General features: G+C 55.2%; 2 protein-coding genes across 9 annotated transcripts; both read right to left on the bottom strand.

The window, feature by feature from the left end:
- Positions 1–173: 173 nt before the first annotated feature.
- On the bottom strand, positions 174–11,415 carry FAM174C (family with sequence similarity 174 member C). 7 transcript variants are annotated; one of them, XR_004956411.1, is made up of 5 exons: positions 10,200–11,415; positions 8,744–8,860; positions 7,994–8,001; positions 7,699–7,832; positions 174–617 (listed from the first exon to the last, which is right to left on the bottom strand). XR_004956411.1 is itself a non-coding variant. In XM_036240016.1 (3 exons), coding segments are annotated over exons 1-3 (453 nt in total). In that variant the 5' UTR covers positions 10,535–11,415; the 3' UTR covers positions 174–616. The 7 variants fall into 7 exon arrangements, 2 of the variants coding, with proteins under 2 accessions (XP_036095909.1, XP_036095908.1); XR_004956409.1 differs by adding an exon at positions 2,311–2,441 and having other exon boundaries at positions 7,815–8,001; positions 10,200–11,406; XR_004956410.1 differs by having other exon boundaries at positions 174–331; positions 583–617; positions 7,815–8,001; positions 10,200–11,406.
- A 19-nt stretch (positions 11,416–11,434) lies between these two features.
- Positions 11,435–16,305, bottom strand: LOC118615249 (cold inducible RNA binding protein). 2 transcript variants are annotated; one of them, XM_036240014.1, is made up of 8 exons: positions 16,223–16,305; positions 15,050–15,158; positions 14,862–14,968; positions 14,562–14,700; positions 14,388–14,469; positions 14,204–14,274; positions 11,768–11,899; positions 11,435–11,603 (listed from the first exon to the last, which is right to left on the bottom strand). In XM_036240014.1, exons 2-7 carry the CDS (start codon positions 15,150–15,152, stop codon positions 11,895–11,897), a joined length of 507 nt encoding a protein of 168 aa, XP_036095907.1. In that variant the 5' UTR covers positions 15,153–15,158; positions 16,223–16,305; the 3' UTR covers positions 11,435–11,603; positions 11,768–11,894. The 2 variants fall into 2 exon arrangements, with proteins under 2 accessions (XP_036095907.1, XP_036095906.1); XM_036240013.1 differs by lacking the exons at positions 11,435–11,603; positions 11,768–11,899 and adding an exon at positions 13,069–13,824.
- Between the last annotated feature and the right edge of the window lie 3,113 nt (positions 16,306–19,418).

The following is a 19,418-nucleotide window of genomic DNA, read 5'->3' as shown; positions in this document are numbered from 1 at the left end:
CGCGTACTCTTTAAGTACCGGCCGCCGCAGCCGCCGGAGAGGGGCCGGGGCTCCAGCCTTTGTCCCTCCCAAGTGCCGGGAGGGCCGCGGGCGCCCCCTCCTGCCGTGCCCCGGCCACGCGGGGGTGGGCGGGGGCTCCTGCTTCACGCCCCCCCCCCCCAACCCGCCCCAGACAAATTGCCCCAGACACGTTCCCTGTAGGTGTCCTCAGTCCGGCTGCTTGGACCCCAGGGTGCTGCCCCAGAGATCCCATCATCACAAAGCCCTGATTGAGGTTCTATGAGTTCCTCTCTGTCACCTCCATTCAGGCCACCATGCCCATCTGCAGAGCCTGGCAGTTCAAGGAGCAGGAGGAAGAGATGACGAACCCCCATTTCACCTCCATAGTTCAAAACCAAATCCTAAACCAGGCTGAGTCAGCTCCCTGCCCAGACCCCAAATCCCAAACCAGGTCAAATCAACACCTTTCCAGTCCCACCTGGTGGAGACTTCCGCAGTCAGGCTGACTGAAGTCCAATACTGCCCCCAGTCACTTCTCTTTGGACCCGTTTTTTCATCTGGGAAATGGAACAGGAGTCCTACCTTGGCACCTTCAGCAGGTAAGTCCATGCAGAAGTCTACCAAGGAAAGAAGAATGGGAAGGGTGTTTGGACAGAGGGTATATCTTTTTTTGTTTATTTTAATAAAGTATTTTATTATTTTTATCCTCACCCAAGGACTTTTTTGCATGTATCTTCAGATAGAACAGGGAAGAGAAAGAGAAAAACAGTGATGTGTCTCGACACATCCAGTGGTTGCCAGTCACACAACCCCAACCAGGGCAGGGACAAACCATAACCGAGGTACATTGCCCTTAGCAGAACCGAACCCAGGACTCTCTAGTCTGCAGGCTGATGCTCTAACCACTGAGCCAAACCGGCCAGGGCCAGAGGCTCTATCTTAAGCAAAAGCCTAATGAACTCAAGAGTGATCACTTCTGGTGGCCTGACCTCTAGTTCTGTCTTTATTATTATTTTTTGCTGTTTAATTTTTGTTACAGATGTTTCTCCTTTTTCTCACATTGACACTTCCTCCTGTTCCTGCCTTCCTCCCCCCAGCATTTTTGTCTATGTCCATTGGTTATGCTTATCTGTCTTTATTCATACCACAATCTCCCTCACCAGACTGAGCTGTCATCAAGTTCTGAATGTTAAATACCAGTGGTGCCCAACTAGGTTCCACTTCTCTGGGTTTGTTTCCCTCACTCAGGCCTGCTGCAGGGTCCAGAACCAAGAGCTCTTGAACTGGAAAGTCCCCGTGTAGATAGTCGAAGCTCCTCCCAGGGACCAAGAGAAGAGATGGGCAAACTAACCTTCAATCAAGACCCATCCCAAACACACATCTCCACTATGTTGTGGGCATATGCCACGTGTCCCCTGAGCTTCTTGCCCCCACTTCTCTGCCAGCCACACTTCCTGGTCTTCACTTGGCTGTATCTAGAGTACCTCCCCTTCACTTCTCATTAAAAATCTGTTCCTCACCCTGGCCGGTATGGCTCAGCGGTTAGAGTGTCAGCCTGTGGTCCAGAGAGACCTGGGTTCAGTTCCCGCTAAGGGTGCATAGCTTGGTTGCAGTTCGTCCCTGGCCCTGGTTGGTCATGTGGGTGGCAGCCACTTGATGTGTCCCTTTCACGTTGATGTTTCTCTCTCTCTCACACTCTCTCTCTCTCTCCCTCCCACTCTATCTGAACAAAAAAATGGAAAGAAATGTCCTCGGGTGAGGATTAAAAAAAAAAAAATTCTGTTCCTCTTTCAAAGTCTGTCCCACCCTGTGCCCCAACAAGAAAAGGTTCTTAGGCCTCTGTCCTCTAAGGAACTCAGCCCAGTCTGTCCTGGCTTGTGGATCCTGTCCTCTGACTCGATTGCAGATGCCTGTCCCAGAACTGGCCCAATGACTAAGGAGGAAAGAACCTGCTTAAGAGTGGTACCCTGGGCCTTCAGACAAACTCTCTGGACACCCCTGGAGCAAAAGCTCAGCCCAGCTGGCTGGCTGGCTCTTTGGAAAGTAGAGTGGCAGCCACTTCCTAAGCAGAGGCCTGGTGGCCGGACCCAAGCACAGAAAAGTGCTGCCATGTGCCCAGAGTACCAGTATGCCTGGTTCAGCCCAGCATCGTCTGGCAAAAGGGTCCCTTCCAGAAGTCTCCACTGCTATTGGAGAACCCTCCTACTTTTTGGAACCTCACAGATGGGATGAATGATTTCTGTTTCAGACCCAGAAAGATTGGACCTGCACAGAGGAATGGGCAGGGTACCCCAAGGAGAGGGGACCTACTCAGAAAAGGCCAGAGCTGGCTCAGCTCATTTGCATGCAGGAGCCACCGAGGTGAGAGCAACCTCTTCCTCCTCAGACAGGATTTGAGCTGAAGCTCTTTTCTTCTGTACTTGCCTCTCTCAAGGTCAAAACTGAAGCAAGGACAAGAACAAAGGCATGTGTCCCCCATTCAATATTTCTGCACCTGGAGGGGCCCAGGGAGGGGAGGTCTGGGCAGCTCTGAAGCCTGGCTCCGGGCAAGGCAGGAATGGAAACGCAGGAACAGCTGCCCAGCTGGGGCCAGCTATGGATGTGAACAAGGCCCTGTTCCCTCCCAGGGCTGGGTGCTACCCCAGACTCAAGCCTCAACAGTCAAGGGGATCAGCTGGGATCAGGGATTATTCTAGTATATGCTTCCTCTAAAGTCAAGTGAGACTTCAGGCCTACTATGGGAGCAGGGTTTAAGTTTTGGGTTTAATGCTCAGTCAGAGTCAGGGTCATCCAGGGTCCTCTGTCAGCCCCAGAAAAGAGTCTTTGACGAAGATCTATCCCCATCCACCTGGGTCTATATTCTTGGGCTCACAGGTGTGCCCCAGACTCAGAGGATCTTGTCCCAGCCAGACTCGGATCTGGCCCCTAGCCTGAGTTCAGCACCCACTTGCCCCTTGACCCATCATTCACCACCCACTTACCCAGTCCAGCACCCACTGACCCTTTACCCACAACCCAGTACCCAGTACCCATCACCTGCCATCCCATCCATAGGACAAGTCCCCAGGGCGGGGATCAATGTCCTGCATCCCTCAGCCTTCAAAAGCCACACCATAAAGAAGGCTAAAAATATGCGGGAATAAATATCTCATTACAGAATAAATTAGACCAAATCCACAGCCTGCTCTGGCTCCAGTGGTTTTCAGATGCCTCAGCTCAGGCAGGCAGATTTCTGACAGAGAAGGGTGGGGGCCTCAGCAAGCCTGGCAATCCACTTACCCTGGTCAGAACAGGGCCAGGGCATCTGTACCAGCCCAGCCCACACCTGGGGTGAAGGGGTCAAGAATTCCCCCAGGCTGTGGGGGTGCTGGCTTGTGTCACTGAAAATAAAAATGTATCACCCAGTTGGTGTGGCTCGGTTGGCTGAGCGTCGTCCCATGTACCAGGTCACCGGTTGGATTCCCCGTCAGGGCACATGCCTGGCTTTCCAGGCTCAATTGCCAGTAGAAGCATGGATGAGGCAGCCTATCAGTGTTTCTCTCATCCTCATCAATGTTTCTCTCTCTCTCCCTTCCTTTGAAATCAATAAAATATATGTATATATATTTATATATATATTTTAATCCTCACTCGAGGGCATTTTTCCATTTTCTATTCAGACAGAGCGGGAGGGAGAAAGGGGAAGAGAGAGAGAAACATCGACATGAAAGGGACACATCGAGTGGCTACCACCCGCACGACCCAACCAGGGCCAGGGACAAACTGCAACCAAGGTACATGCCCTTAGCAGGAACCAAACCCTGGTCTCTCCGGACCACAGGCCGACACTCTAACCACTGAGTAAACCAGCCAGGGCTAATAAAAATATTTTTTTTTTTTTTTTTTTTTTTTTTTATTTTTTATCCTCACCCGAGGATATTTTTCCATTTTTTGTACAGATAGAGCGGGAGGGAGAGAGAGGAAGGGAGAGAGAGAGAAACATCGACGTGAAGTGACACATCGAGTGGCTGCCACCCGCACAACCAACCAGGGCCGGGGACAAACTGCAACCGAGGTACGTGCCCTTAGCAGGAACCAAACCCTGGTCTCTCCGGACCACAGGCCGACACTCTAACCACTGAGTAAACCAGCCAGGGCTAATAAAAATATTTTTTTAAAAATAAAATAAAAATATCCCTTTCTCTTGCTGATAAATTAAGTTCCCATACCTGTGTCCAGCCAGGCCCTTGAAATCTTAGCCTGGACCTAAGATTTCTGCAACTGCAAGGCCTGTGACTGAACAGGCCCCATACCCCTACTAGTTTCCTCCTCCCTCCTTCCTTCCCATCCTCCCAGCCCCAGGCCTGGACAGAGACCCATCTTCCATGGCGACCATCTGCAAGTCTGGGGCTAGACTTCTTTTGAGGACAGAAATGGTCCAGATCTTCATTGTCCCATGCAAGTGCCACCAGCTCCCCATTGCTACATGGCACATGGAATGTGGCCAGTATGATGAGCAGGAATTTTAATTTCTTACTTTGAGTGTAAATGTAAACAGTCAATGTGGCTACTGTACTACATAGCACAGCTCTGGGTGCATCTGTACAGCCACACTTGCTCAGGACCAGGACATCATAGAGGTGGGGGCAGGGAGGACTCAGGCTCCTCCAAGGAGAATGAGGGGTGCTGAACCACCAGAGAGGATGGGGGATCAGAGAGGACTGGGGTCCTGGGAACACCAGGACGGCACAGCTGCCTCACCTGCTGATCCTAGGTGAGAGAATTGCAGACCTGCTGGGTGCTGGGGCCATGTTCGAGGGAGCCCACATCAGAGCCAGCAGAAGAAACCCTATCTCCTGCTCTGGCCAGTGTGGCTCAGTTGGCTGTCGTCCCATGCACTGAAACGTTGCCAGTTCAATTCCCAGCCAGTGTACATGCCCAGGTTGTGGGTTCAGTCCCCAGTCAGGATGCATATGAGAAGCAATTGATCAATGTTTCTCTCTCACACAGATGTTTCTCTCTCTTTCTCTCCCCTTCTCTCTCTAAAATTCAATAAAAACACATTTAAAAAAAAATAAGAGCCCCCACCTCCTGGAGGACAACTTGACTACGACCCACTGCTGGCCTGAAGCAGCCAGCCAAAAGCTGCCCCTTTAATGAGCCAGAGGCGTCCAGCTCCCCCCACCCCATTCCCAAGATGGAGAAGCCACACAGTGGTCAACCAAGAGACCACAGCTGCCCACGGCTGACGGGACAGGTTTGCTGCATGTCCCGTGGGCATATAGAGGGGGGATAGAGGTGGTGGGAAGGCCTAAAGGGTGCTGGGCTATGGGTTGTGCACCCTGATCTGGCCCAGACTCTGGATTTGTTGCAGGCAGTATACGTGCACGTGTGTCCTCTGTCTATCCCTTAAAAAAAATTTTTTAAGAATGTTTATAAAGCTGGGGACAGTGAAACAAGAAAGGGCCTATGCAGAAAAAGCAACAGGAGAGAGATTAGACAGGGTTACTTTGGCTCTCCAGAAATGTTATAGAAAAAAATAAACTTAGGCTGAGCTGCTTTGGCTCACTGAGAAGTCAGAGAAAAGGGGGCCCTGGGGACAGAGGATTAGCCCAGAATGAGCTGCCATTGCCCATTGTCCTCCTGGTTGCAAGTCTTGTGGGGTCCTAGAGTTTAGGAGGTTCATGACTGTGGGGAAGAAGAGAAAGATGTGGGCATGCTCCAGGGAGGGAGAGCATGCTGTCTATCCCTTATGTGTCACGTGCTGTATGTGTCCTGTGCCTGTGTGTGTGAGTCATGGAGGATGGTGCCGGAAGCCCCTCCTGTGCTTATATGCATGCACGTACACACGGGCCCTGAAGCCTCCAGGACCTGGGCCTTTCATCTCATGCTGACAGGCTCCTCTCCCGGCTTTTAACCACTGAAAACTTTCTGCTTATATTGCATTAACCTTGGAGGGGGCTGCCAATTACTTGTCACTAATGCAGGGAATGTAGTGAGGCTGACAGGTACAGTGACCTGGAAGTAAGGGGCACCCCTCCCCACCCCATGGGGGTGGGCAGAAGGCAGCCAGGGTAGAGGGTATGCAGTGTGTTCCCAGCTCAGGATAGCAGATATAGAGTCTCTCCTGACCTCATCAGAGTAATTAACACGCCTTTTGAAGCTCAAGAAATTACTCAGAGCTGTGGGAGAGGGGCCCAGATCACAGGGTGGGGGAACCCACACGGTGTCTCTGCACCTGTTAAAAGCATGTCCCAGTGGGTTAGACAGGGAGAGAGAGATGGAGAGCAGAGGGAGACAGACAGAAACGGAGGGAGACTAAGTGAAAGATGGAAAGACACAAACAGGGAAGCAGGCAGGGGTTCAGAAATAGAGAAAACAGAAATGCAGAGATATGTGGAGAAGGGAGGGAGCACATAGGGAGGGAACAGCTAGAGCCTGAGGCAGAGGGTGTAGTATCTGGGGCCTCCAGGGGACTCTGGCCTCACTTCCTCAAACTTCCCTGGAGGATTTGCTGGTCCCTCAGTGCAAGACCCTCTCAAAGAATGGTAGGGAATCCAGGCAGGGAGCAGTCAGGAGGAAGGACTTTTTGGAGGTAGCAGCTGGGCACTGGAGAGGGAAGTGCAAGTGTGAGCATTGAGCAGAGTTGGGGCACAGACAGACGCCCAGGTAAGCAGCCTAGGGACCAGCTCAGAAGACCAGAGATGGAGATAGGAGTGATGAGCTAGCTGACTGTGGCAGAGATGGCTCCTCCGCACCTTGCAACAGGCAGGGACCCAGGCTCAGCCCCAGCAAGGAGGGTCAGTGGGGCTGAGATGGGCAGGCTCAGGAGACAGGTTGGCCCATCCCACAGTGGACATGGGACAAGGTGAGGCTCAGCAAGAGGCGTGAAAAAAAGGGCCTCCACCTAGACCTATTTCCCCATCTGTACAACTGGCTGGGCTCAGGCCACACCTGGGCCTGGCAAGCCAGCAGGACAGACGCTGGACAGCACAAGGCTACCACCTAGTGGCTGCTCATCATAACAACATGGTCATGGTGGCTCTGTCCAATGGCCTGGGGGGAGACCTGAGATGGTTGGGAACTGCAAAAGACAGGGGTGACAGAGCTGGACCCTGCCCAGACACAGCACCTTGAAGGAAAAACAAAGCCCAAAGAGGAACCCATCAAGCCCTTCACAGGGAATGAGGTCAGGTACTGGGGTAGGTTTATCGATAATTCCATGGGAGTCTGACAGGGGAGGGGCATGGTGGGCAAAGGGGTCCTGAGGCTGCAGGAAGATCCAGTCCCTCTACATTACAGTCCCAAAGGTGCTGGTGGTGTGAATAGAGTGAAGCAAGGATCCCAGAATACATGGCCCTTGTGAGGTCCCAGGCTGAAGGCAGCACAAAACAGGGAGCCCCTATATAGTGCCTTTGATGGATGAATAGATTTCTCTAGGCCCAGAGGCAATGACTGGCAGGTCCTCCCATCACCATCTACCCCAAGGAACTTCCTGGGCCCTCTGGACAGCTGGGGACAAAGCCAAAGAAGCCCAGCGTGATCACAGATAAGAAAAACGAGGCCCGGAACAAGCCCTGTTTGCCATCCACCCTGTCTGTGAGCCAGGATGCCAGGTCTGGCCCAGTGTAGAGTTGGGTGCCAACTATAGAACCACTGCTGCCTTTATTGTCCCCAGGCCAGTGGGGAAGGCAATCCCAGACAGGACCCTCAGCCCACCTGCCTGCCAGACCTCAGCAGTGTCCCCACAGGGAAGGTCAGCAGCACAAATCACAGTCCAACCAGAGGGTCTCAGAATCCTGGATGGGGCTGCCGGGGGCCCCTCTGGTTTGCACCTGGCATCCCGTGTAGTCCTGTGGTGGTGGAGGGCTGAGGTGACTTCAGGCAGGCTGGGCAGGTCCCACTTGAGCCCTCAGGCCAGCAGGAGAATTGGCGGGTGTGTAGGCACTGGGAGTGGGCCCTGTCTCTTGTCCTTCCCCCAGGGCTGTTGGGAACACTGTCTCCCCGACCTGACCTGAATATCTGAAAGATGAGGGGTGGGGTGAGAGATGTGGAGCAATGGGCCTACCCTGATCCACTCCCCCTAACTGTGCCTGAGGCTCACCTTCCAAGTGACCAGGAGCCTTCTCACCTGTTTAGCCCCTGCCCCCAGGTCCACTGGGGTCCACCTCCCCCAGCCTTGCCAGGCCCTGCCCAACTTCACACCTTGTGGGGAGAAGGGGTCCCCTAGCTAGAAGAGGTGGAGGAGACCAAAAGGACTATCACATCATAGCAATGCCTCCCCTGGGAGGCTTGGAAAGCCAGAACCACCCCCTGGTCTCCTGGCCTCCCCACCTGTGCCCCCAACAAGCTGGGCTGAATAGACATCACTTCCTGCTCAAGCCCAGTCCCAGCTCTGCACGCAGCAGCCCCTGGGTCCTTAGTCTTGCCTTCTTTCCTTCCTGCCATTCACTTTGCCTGCTATGCTCTTCCTGGGGCTATGGCCATGGAAAGACCACCCAACCATCCCCTCTGCAGTTAATTCTCTATCTCTGACATTGATCTTGGCCTTCAGGGTTGGCCCACAACACTGACTCAAGACTGCAGGCCCCCTTCTCATCTGAAATAAATGGGAAACTGAGGCTGGGAGGGGCACATGTCTTGCCCAAGGCCACACAGCCTGGCAGCATGTGGATGACCTCAAGAATCAGTGGTCTTCCTAACTCTCCAGCCCTGCTCTACCCACCCACCCAGAGCTTCTAGAGGTGGGAGAGGACTTTGATACCATCTCAGATTCCTGGTCTCAAAGACGGTTTCCTCATCACTGTCCAGCGAGGCCATCTCAGTGGGGTCCTCAGTGTTGGCCAGGAGGCCGTAGCTTCTCCACTGGGGTTTCTTCAACCTGGAAGCAGTCCCAGTCACGATCAGTGGCTATCTTAGGTCACCTCCAGGAGCGGATGACACCCAATCCCGCTTCCTGCCTTCCCCCATGATTCTCTGTTGTCTCTGCTCTCCACCTCCTCTGCCTAACCCCCAAAGCTTTGCTGTGAAGCTTACTGGTCTAATTGTGTTTCTTTTGCCTCCTAAGTCACTGTGATTGGTTGCTGCCTCCCCTGGCAACATGGCCAGGGCCCTTCCAGGGGAATGCTGTTATCCCACTCTACTGATGAGAAAAGGGAGTTTCAGACAGCGGTGAGGGTGTAACTGAGACACTGAACTGAAGACTACCTTTCTCAGGCCAAAATCCTGCCCCTGCCCACCACCAGGCCACCTGGGAAAGGAGGGGGGTGGGGGGCTTCTGCAGCTGAAGCAGCAAGACCAAGTATTCAAAGGGAACAAGAGCACTGTGTACCCACAGGAGTGTCAGTGGGGGACAAAAAGGGCCTTTAGCCCTGGCAGGTTTGGATCAGCGGTAGAGAGAGGCCCGGGTTCGGTTCCCGCTAAGGGCGGTTACCTCGGTTGCAGTTTGTCCCGGGCCCTGGTTGGGTCGTGCGGGTGGCAACTACTCGATGTGTCCCTTTCACATCGATGTTTCTCTCTCTCTCTCTCTCTCTCTCTCTCTCTCTCTCCCACTCTATCTGAAAAAATATAAAAATTAAAATAAAATAAAAAGGGCCTTTAAAACATATGAACAACGTGGTCAGCTCTATGTGACGAAGGCCTTCTGGAGGTCAGACCCGGGCAAGAAGTGAAACAGGGAAGCCAGGGGACTGAACCAGAACTTCACAGGGCAGTTGGACCACGGGGGAAGGTAAAAGAGTGTTCAACTCTCTTGGGGGAATATCAGTGGAACCAAGAAACTGATTATGGCCAGCCCCGGCGCTGAGCCGGAGAATGAAGACTTGGTTCTGGCGGGCCCTGCCCAGCAGACCCTTCCTCTCCACTCTCTAGGCTGGGGAACTTAAAGGGGAGGGTGCGGCAGATGGCGACTGCAGGCCCAGGTTGGGCTGGTGGGCGTTGCCTGGCACAGGAACTGCAGAGACATATAGCGGGCGCACGCCCTCCCCCATCCATAATGTCCAGCCTGAGTTGCTGTGACCGAGAAACCCACATCGGAGCCCCAGCGTTACCAGGCACCAAGGCACCAAGGCACCACATGACTGACTACCACCCACCCGGACCCCTGCCGATAGGCGCCGTTCACACCCACTCCGGAGGTGTGGGACGCTCCTGCCAAAGCACGTGAGGCGCGAGGCGCACGCTGATTTGGCGTGCCAGGGAGGCGGCAGGGTCTGACTTACCTAATGGCCCGGATGAGGAAGTAGAGCGCTGCCAGGCTAATGAAGCCAGTAAGCACGTAGAAAGAGCGCAACAGCGGCGAGCCCGGGGAGCCCGGCATCAACGGGTGTGTGTGGTTGTGTGACGCGCCTGACTGGCTCCCGTTCATCACAACTTGCCGTGGCGAGAGCGTAGCCTGCGCAGGGTGCGGCAACGAGGAAGTAGCCTCCTGGCCTCCGCAGAGCAGCGGTGACAGCAGCAACGTCGACAGGAGCAGCGACAGCAGCACACACAGCCCCATCGCCCTGCGGAAGCGGTGGCCATGCCCCGCCCCCGCAAGCCCATCACTCACTGGCATGGGGCGGGGCCAACCAATCACCTACGGGGGCGGGGCTTGATCCTTTGAAATGCCCCGCCCACTGACCGCCTACCTGGCTTCCCCTCGCACTGTCCTGGGCGATTCCCACAGTGCTTTGCGCCCCACCAGCTGTTCACGCAGTTAGGTCTCGCGCACCACAGCAGACTGTCCTTTCTGGCCCAGAGAGCAATCAATAGCTACAGCCATCCAGGGGACCAAAAAATGCTGGGTGCCCAGAGAGAGGGTTATGGGCCACAGGGGAGCTGGCGCCCTCCCAAGAAAAAGGTTCCCAATCACACAGAGGGGTAAAACACCATGCCAAGTTCAGCACTGTCCACTTGGGGCCTCTCCCATGGGACCCTAGAAACTCTTGCTGTTCCAGTCCCCACCCAGCTCTCATGCTTCTGCGCCTGTTCTAGCCTGGAAATCACCCTTGGCTGTGGTGGTGAGCACCTCAGCCATCCTGAGCACACTGCACTGACCCAACCCTGGGTCTGCTGCCACCATCCTCCCCACCCTGCTAGTTGAGCAGACAGGCCCAAGGCCTCTGAATCAGGGTCCAATCCCAACTTTCTGCACCTCAAACCAGAGCAGGAAGTCTCCAGCTTAGGAAGCAAGCTTGACCCTGTGGGCAGCACAGATGAAGGTGCCCAAGGTCATTCTGTGCCAATACCTTCACCGGGGCCCTGAGACAGGTGCACATCTCTGATCAGGGGGCCCAGGGACCACCACCTCCTCTTTCAGGCTGTGTGCCGCCAGACCAACCCCAAGAAGACAAGTAACTGGCCAGTTTGTCTGGTTTGGATCCAGCTAGTGCCCTGCATCTAAGCCAGAAGAGGCTTTCTCTAGAGGACCCCCACATCCTCCCCACCCACCCTCCTCCTCAGCCACACCCCAAACCAGACTCAGATTTCTGGGTAGACACACCAGTCCTTTATTCAAATCTGACTTCCACATCCTCTCAAATTGTTGCAGGTGAGGACTGGCCACGTGCAAGTTGCCAAACACCTGTCTTCCCGGAGTGACTTGAAGCCCTGCACTCACTCCAACCTTGCCAATAAAGCACCTGCTGGAAAAATGAAAAAAGGGTGAAGGGAGAACTAGAGCTGGTTTCAGCAGGAGGCACACACAGAAAGCTGCCCCCACCCACACTGTGAGTGGGACCGGAAACCAGAGAACACCCACAGGAAAGACCAGGCACTGCCATGTGTCATCCCCCACAAAAACACTTACAGGTGACAGGCTTCAAGAACAGGGAGCTGCACCTCTGACTCCTGTTCTCAGGTGAAGTCCCTCTTGGGACAGGACCCCAAGTCACTGCTGCTATTGGGCCACCCTTCCGAGTTGCACTGGCTTCCCTTCAACCTGCCAAAGCAAAGGAGTGTTACCCCCAGGGTTTTGGACATGCTCACAACTGTCCCACCCCACCTCCCCCTAAACCATCTATAGCTCCTAGGAGGGTTTCAAGCTAGTCATCGGGCCATCCTGGCAGAGGCCCCGTCACGGGCTGGTGTGACCAGGGCAAGCCTGAGCCTTGGCCAGGCAGCGTTCCATCCCTAAGCAGAGCCAGCTACTACGCACAGGTTGGAGTTGCTTAGAGAATGGTGAGGGCTCTGGGAAAAAAAAAAAAATTCATGGAGGCAACAGGCAGACATCAGAGCTACAGTTAGAGGAGTGTGACTTAAGGAGGTCTGGAAAAGACTGTCAACTGACGAACAAAAAAATCTGAAGGCAGGATGTTCAGTGCTCTCCAATCCTGCTAAGGATCAAACCTACTCGTGAGGTGCAACTTCCTGGACTGTTCGCCTGGCTGCAGGCGGGGAAGGGCTCAATGGCCGGGGTCTGACTTTAGTTCTAGCTTGATTAGAAAAAGAAAGAAAACGAGAAAGCAAAAAACAGTCAAAGAAACATTCCCCAGGCACATAATTTTACTTTCAAATGAGCTCTTGACAAGAGGAGGGATGTGGACACGAGCAAAAGGAGTTACCTCGAATTACAGGGCTATTTCCACATATGAGCTAGCCAAGGGAGCAGCTTGCGTCTCAGAGGTTTCTGTTGGGCGCACAACACTTCTGTCCTCCGAGGGGCTGCAGCTTCCATAGGCTAGCGGAGAACTCTCAGAACTTGTGAAGCAACAGCAGAGCTAGCTAATGAGCAGTCAGTCTGCAGTCGCCCAGGGACACTGCTTGCCGTCTGCTCTCTGGCCTGCTTCTAAGCTATGGTAGTGGGGTCGTCAGGTGCCCGCCCCATCGAGCCTTCCGGCTGTCACTGCCAGAAGCCTCCCAGGGCTGCCTCAAAGTCCAACCTACCCACTCCCGTCAGCCACCTGCTCACCTAACCAGGACTGGTGGCAGTCGGCTGTCATAGGGGCCCGCCAGCGTCAGCTAACTGTGCCTTCCTGGTCTAGCTCTCCATGGGTCTCAGGCAGGACTCGAAGACCTGCTTCTCAAATTGCCCTCTCTGCTGAGGTCTGAGTGCCAAGAGCTCGAAGCAGGAGTGTGTTGAGCAATGAAAGGGAAATTGTCAGAGCAAGGTTCATTTCAGACGGTCTTTTAATCGGCTTCGTAAAGCCAAAAAAACTGTGTACAAGAATTCCTTAACCACTTCAAATACAACATCAATGGGATATGCATGTCTTCCAGTAAAAAAGGACAATATAAATAAACATTTTCAAGAACCTCTTGGGGACATCTCCAAGTCTACTGTAAGTCATACACAGCAGATGGGCTGTACAGGTGGGGCCCAGGTGGCCAGGCACCTCTGCTGCCACCCAAGGCAGGTCCTACCATGCTATACTCAGAAACAGTACATGAAGTTGGAAAAAGCCATGGCTCGCTCAGCTTCCAATAAAGAGCGGACTGAGTCCACCCAAAGAGACTTAAATCGGGGGACCCAACTTCACCAGGCCAACCCCACTAAAAAGGGAAGTAAAAAAAGACAACACAACCAAAACCAAAAAAACCCACACAACCCCCAATGATTTTCTAAAAAACTCATGGCTCATGGTAAAAACAAAAAAGTAAAATCTGAAGTGCTTTTCAAAACGTTTTTAAAACCCTTAAAAACGGACAGCGCTTCCTTAAAAAGTAGTCTAGTAATGAAGCCATCTGGGGGGTCAGAAGCAGTCAGGCTGTGTTTGACAAGATCAGAACTGATAAGACTACAAAAGTGGGTACAAGGAGGTGTGTTCACTACACATTAACGATTCAGCGAAGCTCCCAAAATCTTTAAATATACAGCCATTGGAAGGACGATCTTGAGCAGGAAGGATTTTTACTCGTTGTGTGTAGCTGAGAACAAGAAGCAGGTACAGTGTAAAAGCACTGAAGCACGCAACAAGAGGCAGCATTCCACTCCCGGGTCCAGACCTGGAGGGCTCGGCCCTGCAGCCTCAGGAGCAACCAACCCCCCCCACAGCCAAGGGCGGCGGGGCTGGGCGGCCGCACATGCACTTATGCTGCCTGCTTGGCAGGCCCCTCGTCTCCCTTTCCTTCTTGGTCAGTCTGGTCTAGCTTTTATGTTTTGTCGTAGAAATGGCTGCTGGCATGGAGACCTGAGAGGGCAATCTCATCCTTTATAGGCAAGCACAATGACAAGGTCTGAGCGTCGCTCACAGAGGGTGCCAAGGCTTGCTGAGCTCCCACCAAAGGCCCTCAGAGCGTGACTTACCATAACTGTCGTAGCTGTCTCTATATGACCCTCCAGAGCTCCGGTCACCATAGCCACCACCCTGACTCCGGCTGTAGGAAGGATATGTGTGGGTGCTGGAGGGCACCTTAGTCTACTTACCCCAACCCTGTGTCAACGTTCCAAAAGAAGCCTGCCACACACCCAGGCAGGACCATGCCCTCACCTGCTGTAGTAGTCTCTGGAGCCCCCATAGCCCCCACTCCTGGACTCGAACCGGCTCCCCCCATAGCCTCGGTCCCCTCCTCCTACAGACAGGAAGAACAAGTGAGTGCCAGCTCCTTCCAGCAGTGCTCCCACCATGGTCTCAAGGACCTCAGGCCGTAAGTGTGGCACTCACCTCTGGAGAACCCACGGCCCCGGCCTCGGCCCCCACGGAAGAATCCCCGGCCCCCAGCAGAGCCACCTCGGTACCCACGGGATCGGTTATCAGACGACTTGCCAGCCTGGTCAACTCGGATCTGTCGCCCATCCACAGACTGTGGAGACCAAGAGGTTGGCTCAGGTCAGCACAGACTGCGGAGACCAAGAGGTTGGCTCAGGTCAGCACAGACTGCGGAGACCAAGAGGTTGGCTCAGGTCAGCCTCTGAGCCTCCCTGCCCTGCAACCCTTTGCATCCCCAGAGCAGCTGCCCCTCACCTTCCCATTCATGGCCATCATGGCATCCTTGGCATCGTCGATGTTCTCAAAGGTGACAAACCCAAAGCCTCGTGACCGCTGGGTCTCCCTGTCTTTCACGACCACCACTGTGGGAGAGAGATCTGCAGTTGGCACCTAACCGCCCCAAGAGCAGTTCTCAGCTGCTGCCAGTACAGCACTAGTCTCACCTTCAGAAATCTGTCCATATTTTGAGAAGACCTGCTCCAGCGACTGCTCATTGGTGTCAAAACTCAGCCCTCCAACGAAAAGCTTGCCTTCATCTGATGCCATGGTGGCCTGTGGCAAATAGATGAAATTCTCACTGAGATCCTCCAGGGGCTTTATCGCTCATCCCTCCCTCCTATTTCACTTTATAAAAATAATATATGCTCACTGGGGACACAATGAAAAGTTGTCTTTCTGCCATTTATCATGGAAGCCCACATCCAGAACTCAATTTTTAAGTGTTAATTCCTTCATCAATCTGGGGCCCGACCTCACCCAGGGCTCCGAGAGTAAACCCGGTTCTGTGTACTACTCAGTGCAGCCCTAGATATGTGCCCCAAATGATGCCCTTAGGAGACATTTAGGACTGGACACTAAACACAAGTTGAGATCTGCTTCTTTTATCACCCGCCGAATGCACCTTGGTTCTCCCCTTTGCAAACAGGTACCTAATTCCTAACAGGACCATTGGGGTGCGGAGTGGCAAAGTGCTTGGTCCACTATAGGGCGCCTGTGAGGGTGGCCCGGGACTGAACTTCCGTGGGGAACTGGGGCGTTGTTCCGACCCAGGAGATTCCAACGTGGAGTGGGCATGTGGGGCCCGAACTGACTTGGACCTTTTTGGGCTGGGAGAACCTCTTCTACCTGGCTCCGGAAACAAGCCCGGAACTGGGCAACTCAAAACCCAACTTGAGGTGCTGGGAGGTGGGACACGGGGACGGGACTGCTTTCCCCTCGGGCAAATCCAACGGGAAACCCGGTAAGCTGGGGCCGGGATCGGCCCCGCCCCCAGGCCCGCCCCCGCCATGCGCATGCGCTCTGCGCGCGCCCTGCGCCACTCGATCCGGGCCCTCGGTGCTCCCGCCATTTCGCTAGGCGCAGCCTCGCGCTCGCGGCCGCCATTTTGCGGCGGCGCCCCGCTTTGGGCAAACCTAGGCCACCTAGGGGACGCCCCCCGGCCGCAGTTCGGCCCGGTCTACCGCTGCCCCACGCCGCCGGCGGGGCGGACTCCACCCTGGGCCCGCCCCGGCACCACCCCTGCCCAGGGGCGTGCTGCCGCCGCCCTGCCTTATCCGGCCGGCCGCAGGCCGCCCGCCGCCCGGGGCCCTTGGAGCCGGTGCCGCCAGGACCCTCACCACTGAGTAGGGCAGGTCCCTGACGCAGGCGGGAAGACGACGGAGCAAAACGACCAGAGCCTCCTAACGCGCGAGTGAGGGGGTCGCCGGGTGCCTGGCCTTATGTACGCCGCCGCCAGGCTCCGCCCCCAGATGCCGCCCCCTGCGCTGCGCTGGCCAATCCCATGCCCCACTGGCAGTAGCCGCGCCTTATATTCATGAGCTGTTGGCCGGGCTTGCCTATGCCACGCCCCCTTCGCGCGCTGGCGACGGGCGCGGTGATTGGCGGGGACGCTCAAATCCGCGGTCGCCAGCCTGAGAGCAGGGGGCGGACAGGCGCGCGGCGGGGCGGGGCTGACCCACTTCCGCCTGCCCTCCCCCGGCGAAGAACAAAGGGGCCTGTGGCCGCTGTTGCCAGAGGTTCTAGCCTCTGGTGGAACTCTGACCTTTACTGTGAATCGCCAACGTATCGACCTCACCCAGGTTCCCATAGACACCAAGGCCCAGTTCTGACACCCCAAGTTCATCTGAACCCCGACAACAGTCCTGATATACTTGCCCAAATAACCAAGACCTCAAAGCTTCGAATACATCATCACTTCACACGATCTGCCGCAAAGTCCACCAAAACCCCAACACTGAGACAAGCTCATTTATGTGCACCCTAATATTCACTACGATCCCAATTCTTCCTACGTCCCAACTTTGGAACATCCCAACTTCACCCAACCCAGTTTGCCTACAAACCCCGACCTATACTCATATCTAATTCCCATCCAACCCTCCAACCCTCACCCACACGCGAACACTTTCCAGGCCAAATACTTTTGTGCATCCCAGCTCTAGCAAGCTGTCTCCGACATGGCCTCCCAAGCCCACAACTGGGCCCAGTCCTCTAGTCACCCTCTGTACCTCTACACGCAGCTCAGCCCTGTCTTCCCCTCCACCAGATGCTCCAGCATCCATGCCCCAGTACACCCAGGACCCACTCACTACCCATGGGGAACCAGCGCCACTCTGCTCCTCTCTTGCTTCGCTTTTCCTGTCTTTTAAAGGCATCCCGAGATCTCTAATAGGAGAACTATCTTTGCAGGGATCCTCATGACTTGGAGAGCCCCTCTTGTAGCTAACACTTGCCTCCTGCCCAGGCCTCTGCTCATGCAGCCTCCTGTGGCCCTGTACCCTTCCACGGGGTATAGGAGTTAGTGCAGACCCTTTCCTACCAGGCCAAAGATGCAAGCTTCATCCCTGAGTAGAAAGTCTTCAGAGAAGACCACCCCAGAGAAGTTTCAGCCCCACTCTAGACCCCTCAGGTGAATCTAGCTGATGCAGCAAGGACATGCCTGGGCACTGATGATGCCTCCTGTGACAAAGTCGTTGGGAAGCCCTCTCCCAGGCACCAACCTAAGACTCACCGCAGTCCCCTCTGCATCTTGTTCCCCCACATCACAGCCCCTCTATACAATTCTCAGCATCCCTCTGCTGTATCAGTCACTCACACAGGGTGGTTATTAAAAGGAGCAGAGAAATGTATCAACACTAAGCTCCCTTGCCTCCTGGCTGCCCATAGGGGATCTGGGGCCCGGGCTCCCTAGCCCAGGAGCAATTCCCGCCCACCCTTTCTGATCTGCTTCCCCAGAAAAATCAGGTTGGCTGCTAGGCTACTTGCCCCAGCCCAGGCCAAGGGTTCCCTGCAGTCACCGAACCCTGATCACCCTCTGTCCCCCTCCCCCAGCCCACCCTGACCCACCTTCTGTGTTCCAAGTTGTCCTGGTTTCTAATTTTGGGAAATGCTCTGTTCATTCACCCATTCCACCAGCACACAGTTATTAAGTGTTTACTATGATAGTGTTGCTGAGTACGCACTGCATGGGTACCCACATCTGTCCTGGTTTCCCACCATGGTGTGGACCCATACCTGTGGATACCTGTCACTAGGTGCACCTGCATCGGGCATTGTGTGGAGATTGTGTACTTGTATCACAGATGTGTAACCTGTCTCCGTACCTGTTTCTGTGGTAACCTGTGTCTGCATGTCCCTCTGACTCAACTGTAACCAGAACATTGTGTCTCCGGTGGGGTGCTCTCACGGGGCTGGGATCACCTTCATCCCGGCCGCAGCCTCTGCGTCACATACACCCCGCAGACACTAGGGGGCGCTGCGGCCTATCACCCTGACCCGGGTCCCGCCAGGCAGTCCAGCTGCCGGCCTCTTGTCCAGCGTGGGAGGGGGTCCCTGTCTCCCCCCACGCCTCAGCCCGAGCGCCGGAGGGTTGTGTGGCCGGAGAGGAGGAGGCTCAAAATAGCCACGGGCGGGGGCGAGGCTGCTATTTGTGGCCGGGAACGCGGTGCTTGCCGCCTGCCGGGCGGGGATGGGGGATTAGGCCGGAAGGACCCGGTAGGCGTATTCACAAATGGCCCCACCCTTGAGGGCCTCCGGGGTGGGGGTGCCCACCTCCTGAAACCCCTACAATGGTCCCCCGGCTGGATGCCCCGCCTCTCCACTCGGTGGCGTCACCACGGAGATGGGGGTGTGGCCTACTCACTCTCACACCGCCCCCTCTGTCCTCTCCGCAGTGCCCCGCCCACAGGATGGTGGGTCCTACCCGCGACCCAGGCAAAAGAACAGGCGGGAGGCAGTAATGAGGGTCGGGGCCCAGGAGTGATCGGGATGAAAGACGCTTGTGTGAGGGAGACCCGGGCGCCGGCCGCGTAATTACCACCCCCCCACCCCCACCCCCCACCCCCACCCCCGCTCCTAGCCATTCAGGCAGGAACTGGACGGTGCACCTGCTGGCCACTGGGGGGGGGGGGGGGTGGCGCGCGGAAGCAGGATGGTCCTGCCCCAAATCTGCAGGGTCCTGAGCCAGGGTGGGGGAGGCAGAAACTGAATGTGTTCGAGTTACCAGGTGTGGTGCACATGTGCCCGTGGGCAGTGGACTCGTGGGTAGAGAAACAAGGATTCCTGGGGATACATGCTTGTGTGAACACAAAAATGGGACTGTGTGTGTGTGCACATGTATTTGGCTGTGTGTGCATGGGACTCGTGTGTGTATGTGTGTGTGTGTGTGTACAAACTGGAGTGGAGGTGGGGGGTGAGCACACATGAAAACATGCTTGCATGGCACCCTATGTGGAAGAATACAGGGGGTTGTGCACAGACCCCAAAGCTTGTGCATATGGGATGTGGATATGGGGACAGGGCTGGGTGTGCGTG

Source organism: Molossus molossus, unplaced genomic scaffold (genome assembly GCF_014108415.1).
Source record: "Molossus molossus isolate mMolMol1 unplaced genomic scaffold, mMolMol1.p scaffold_m16_p_4, whole genome shotgun sequence".
Lineage (NCBI taxonomy): Eukaryota > Metazoa > Chordata > Mammalia > Chiroptera > Molossidae > Molossus > Molossus molossus.
Note: the sequence above shows the minus strand (reverse complement) of the source record. Positions and strands in the feature narration are given on the sequence as shown.